The sequence below is a fragment of the Rosa chinensis genome, chromosome 2, assembly GCF_002994745.2.
Source record: "Rosa chinensis cultivar Old Blush chromosome 2, RchiOBHm-V2, whole genome shotgun sequence".
In the NCBI taxonomy this organism is placed as follows: Eukaryota; Viridiplantae; Streptophyta; class Magnoliopsida; order Rosales; family Rosaceae; genus Rosa; species Rosa chinensis.
Genome location: NC_037089.1, coordinates 50638050 through 50643490, shown reverse-complemented (window position 1 = coordinate 50643490; position 5441 = coordinate 50638050). Strand labels below are relative to the sequence as shown.

The following is a 5441-nucleotide window of genomic DNA, read 5'->3' as shown; positions in this document are numbered from 1 at the left end:
ACAGAGGACAGAAACCTGTGAAAACAGAAACTAAAGAAATAAACAAGAAAACAATTTTAGGGTTTTTGGTTTTGAGAAAACAGTCAAAATAAACAAGTTAGAGACAACCTATCCACTCCAAAAACAATCAAGCAATAAAGCTTCACAACTTAGTGAACTTAACATATATACACATTGAAATAGATATGTAAATATGTTATAGTGGGCATTCTAGTGTCAAATTACCAGAAGGACTAAAGAGATATAGGGGACACACTACCAGAAAAAAGGTTGTCCAAATATATATGAAGAGCCTACAAATAGCAAATTGAATTAGTTCAAAACAATTCTCGACCAGAATACTCAAATTGCATCTTCAAATATTTCATAACCAATTTAACTTTTGCACAATCAAATAACAAAGCAAGTGAAAAGCAGATAGAATGCAATTTATCAAAGTACTTACATCCATATCTAGTCATCAATTTCGGAGGCAAACGCTCAACAAACTTAACACTAACCCTAGAAGCAATTTAGCCACAACTTGTATTCCCAGTAATCCACTTTCAAATAGATAAACAATTAAAACAAAACTAGACCCACTTTAGCTATTTAAATCAGTAATCCAAGTCCTCCACAGACTATCATTAAAGGGCGTCACTTTATGACCTCCCACATTGACCCTATGCACAACTTGAAGAGCTTGCTTATCCAACCCATTAAAACCCACAACTTTCCCATCACTCATATACATTGCAGTATTAGCAACAAGGTCCTTAGGTGCAGAACGACCTCAATCGCATTCATAAACGCAAAGCTTGAATTTTCAACAAGAACAAATCGAATTACAAGCTTTTCAGTACTTACCCAAATCAAGTACTCTCTAACCATTGGACCTAATACACCCCAAAATCCAAAGTTACTGACTTTCAGAACCACAAACCCATTGACCAAGACATGAAACTGAGCACTATTCCAATCAAAATTACAAGAATTGATGCTCTGGAAATCGAGTCGTACCATGTGGGTGCCCAGGTCGCGGATCTAGAACTCATACTAGGGCGGCCACCGGAATACCTTAGCGGTTTGGTAAATTTGGGGGGGGGGGGGAATTGGGATTGGGGTTTTGATTTCTGAGTGAAATTGAGCGAGCTAAAGTGGATGAGTCCTGAATGAAGCGACGGCCATCGTCGAAGGTGGAGTCCAAGGTGGAGCTGCAGTCGAAGATGTAGTTGTCGAAGGGAGAGAAGGCAGAGAGGGCGAGGGCGAGGGAGAGGGTATAGAGAAAAAGAGCGTGAGGTTTGCGTTTGGTTTTTGAGATCGGAGGAGGTAATTGGGGCTGAGGTGTTAGGGTTTTTGATTTGGGTATTATAGATTTTGGGCCTAGATTGGAATTCAAAGGAAATGAAGCAGCATGTGAGAGACTGAGAGAGAAGGATGGCGAAGATGATGGTGAAGGTCTAATTCAGATTTGGTTGTTTTGTGTTTGGTGTGTTTTTCGATCTGATTTTTTAGAGTGAGAGCTACTTAGAGGAGAGATGAGGAAGCAAAAGGTTAGAGAGAGAGAGAGAGAGACAAAAGAAATAAATAAATAATTAGTCTGAGCGCCAAAGATCCCGCCGATCAATGCAAGGAAATGGAAAGTTTATACAATGACTTTACACTTTTTCTTATTTTGGTTACCCAAATGTGAAGACTTTATCTATTCCTTGCATATCCCTCAAACCAAAAGCAAAGACTTGTACAATACTTTGTATAAGCTAACCAAATGCAACGAATTGTCAAGTCCTTGTAGATCACTTCGTTGTATTAGCCCATATTTCTTATAGTGACTAGTGTAATTTTCATAGAGCTCTATACACTACTAAAAAGAATTGCTTTTACGACGCCTATTTTGCGACGGAAAAAAGTTTTCGCGATGGAAAATTGAGCCTTTTGCGATGGAAATGTTGGCATTGCAATAGGTGGCGTCACAAAATCCATTTGCGACAGTAAAATGCCGTCGCAAAAAGTATTTGCGTCGGAAAAATGTTGCGGTCGCAATGGCTAAACTATTTGCGACGGATACTTTACAGTCGCAAAAAGATATTTCATTTAAAAAAAAATTGGGGGTGAATTTGTTGCGACGGATAATTTGTCGTCGGAAAAGAATATTTCATTTATAAAAAAAAATGGTGTGAATTGCACACCAGAGCTATTACCATCTGCAGCAAATATCATAAATTGAAAAATATTATGAAACCCATCATCTATAACCAACCAACAATCACAATTCTAAGACCAACCAAAGGTTGTTAAAAAACAAAGATCAGCCAAAGCTTTCTCAACTTTCTTTCAACTTCTAGCTCATCTTGCTTCATCAAGTCATCCATTTCTTGCCTATCCAATTGCTTTTCATACACCAACTCTTTAGCCTGAGAATGATCCATCTGTACTTGCTCAGCACTTTAAATAGATACTCATAAGAGTCCTGCACACAAAAGCCACAACAAAAAATTTAACAATTTGGGTTAAAATCAAGGGGTTTCCATCCTGCACAAAGAATTATGCGAGCATATAGAAATATAGAGCATATTCAAAGTAGTCTAGAGCTATAGAAAAAGACTAAACCTTTAGCAAAGAGCTTGCATCACAAAAAGTAACATAAATATAGAGCATATTAAAATATAAGTTTTGCAGAAAACACTATCAATCAAAAAGAATATCCTACTATCATGTAGAGGAAAAAACTTATAAAGCTGAAACCCCTATAATTAATTCCTTGTCTTATATTTTAAGGAAGCATGAAATAATTTAAGAAGAAAAAATCTATTGTAAAATGTGGTGTTAATGTTGAAACTCGTAAAAGTGGAAGGAAACAAATACAATAAGTTGATAACAGCAAAGGAAATAAAGAGATCAATACCAACATCTTGTTATTTTTCAAATTGCGAAAGGAAAATAGAGTATAAAAAAGAAAAACTCTTCAAAAAAAAAAGCATTAATCTAAAAGTGATTTGAAGGGTCTCCAAAACATGCAGCAAACAGAAAATCTATAACAAGCACTGTTTTGATCATCTCCAAACATAAAAAAAAAAAACGTAACAATTTCACCTCAAAAGCACGAAAACTTGCAAGATAACAAACACATCCTAATGTTGATCGACAAAAACTGGAAATAATGACATCCCAGCAACAAATAACATAAACAAATGAAAAGAAAACAACTAAAAAGTAAAATCAAATACAGGAGGGGATTCAGTCACCATATTGGATTTAGCTTGATGTCACTCACACAGAACAATATATACTCAATCTTTGTCCACTAGCAGGATTTGTGGTCCATCTTTTTTCATTCCTTTAGTTCCAAAAGAATGTACTACCATTTAAAGAATAAATATTAGCACCATTTTATATACCCAAAGCTCAGATTACACCATACAATGTATATCATAAGCTACACAGAGACTGTCCTTAAACCATTTCCAACTTCAGATTGAGATTTTTCTGAGTAACCAATGAATCAAGTACCTACCTCAGAATATAAGAAACAATTAACCATAGTAAGACAAAATGAAGAAACAAAATTATACAAACAAAAGCTTTAGTTTCCTGCATCTAACCTTTAGATCTGACCATCTAGTGATCACATCATTCCCCAAATGTAGATTCTGGACTTTCTTATTATGAGCCAACTCAGTTGGGTGACCCTGAACCAAACATATTCATTATGCTAATGAACAAACAAAAGTAGATAGATAATGAACAAACCATGCTTCAACAGAAAGGTAAAGAGGTAAGCATTTGAAAATTACTAAAAACAGTTGGAAGCAAGTATTTACAATTATAGAAAGCAAAATCAGTAATTGCAATAACTAAGCAAAAAGAAGGATTACAATAAGGAAGCTTCATATAGAATTTACATTTTCACAAAGAATGTTTTCCAACACGCATATGACTTGAGCATAGACTATATACGCTGAAGTCGGCATAGCCTTTAGCCTCTTTACATAGATCAATCAGATCAATAGATGCCAAATGTTCCAATGCTTCCTAAAACACAGCGAACAATCTCATAGTCATACACTTCTATATTTCTATGTATGCAATTGCACAAAAATGTTTCTTTTATGGAATAGGCTCTCAAAAAGTTCTGTGAGATCATCCCAGCAAACTAAACCAAAATTTGAAAAAGACGAAGATCTGTTTAATACTCTACTCAATAAAAGAAACCGAGAACCTTGCCACCAACATTCTTTCTCCTAGCTTCCTCGTGATCCATGATTCCAGCAGATGTTGTCAACACAATGTATCCAAACTGCAAATGTATACTCCATTTATAAGCAAAAACTCAAAACGGTATATTGCAACAACCAAGGCAAATGAAATTGTATCAACTGGACAAACCATATTTAACATATACAACACTATGGTAACCTAACATCTAATACAGTGATGAGCTAACAAGGGAAAACCTGTCTTGACGGAAGAAGTCTAGTCGTCCAGCCTTCAATCTCCTTGACACCAACATCAAAGCGAGGACTGATAACCCCACACTTGTTCAGCCTCCCATTGAGTTCAACCACAATCTTTCCAGATCTGTGGTCATCAACATACTCAAACTCTCCAATATAACCTGCAGAATTTCAGACCCAATAATCATACAACCAAACAATTCCAGACCCATTAATCACATAATCGCCAGCTTCAGAACCCATAATCAGATAAGTTGCTAATCTCAGACCCAGTAAATCATCTAACCAAACAATTTCAGACCCAGTAATCAGATAACTAAGCAATTCCAGACCCAATAATCACATAATTCGATCAGCACAACACACAACTGCAAAAGTACACATGATATAAAGATTCAAGCTTTATTTTTCAAAATACAAAAAGGAGTGAAGATATTACGAACTGTGCTTCTGCATAACGATAAGGAACCTGATGATGGCCTTGGACGAAGGCCTGATCATGACCTGTCTCTTGCCCCTCTTCTCTGCATTGTACATGCTCTTCAGAGCATCGTTCAAAACGCTAACTCTCACCATTTTTCCGCTTCTTTTAGATCTGAAAGCACAAGAGAATCAAATTCAGAGTCAGAAATCGTGATGGGTCAGCTGTTATTAATCGATTCGTGCATTTTGTGGAGATGGGTGGAAAACAAAATCCAAACACTCAGAAAAGTATCCATCAGATTAATCTACAAACCATCAATCATAATGTAAACTTTATGATCAAAATTGCAAATCTGACATCAAATCAAAGAATCAAAATCTCAAATTTTAATCAAATCTGGGGGATGAGATTTGAAAACCAAATTTTAATCAAATCTGGGATATGAGATTTAGCCGAAAGGAGAAAGAGAGACAATAGAGAGATGGAGAAAGACAGTGAAAAAAAGAGAGGATAAATTAGAGCAAACCTAATGAGCGCCATATTTGGTTCAGGCCGGCCTTGGAGGACCCGGCCGAGGGTGCTTT

General features: G+C 36.1%; 1 protein-coding gene across 1 annotated transcript; it reads right to left on the bottom strand.

Annotated features, from left to right (window-relative positions):
* Positions 1-4116: 4116 nt before the first annotated feature.
* Positions 4117-5009, bottom strand: LOC112190532 (40S ribosomal protein S15a-1). The gene is made up of 3 exons (XM_024329966.2): positions 4877-5009; positions 4434-4594; positions 4117-4276 (listed from the first exon to the last, which is right to left on the bottom strand). Exons 1-3 carry the CDS (start codon positions 5007-5009, stop codon positions 4178-4180), a joined length of 393 nt encoding a protein of 130 aa, XP_024185734.1. The 3' UTR covers positions 4117-4177.
* Between the last annotated feature and the right edge of the window lie 432 nt (positions 5010-5441).

Excerpts from the sequence above, each read along its gene's own strand:
- LOC112190532 (XM_024329966.2), bottom strand. The coding sequence starts at position 5,009 with ATGGTGAGAGTTAGCGTTTTGAACGATGCTCTGAAGAGCATGTACAAT. Across the intron at positions 4,595-4,876 it reads TATCGTTATGCAGAAGCACA|GTTATATTGGAGAGTTTGAG; the intron begins GTTCGTAATATC and ends GAAATTCTGCAG. Across the intron at positions 4,277-4,433 it reads GACTTCTTCCGTCAAGACAG|TTTGGATACATTGTGTTGAC; the intron begins GTTTTCCCTTGT and ends ATACATTTGCAG.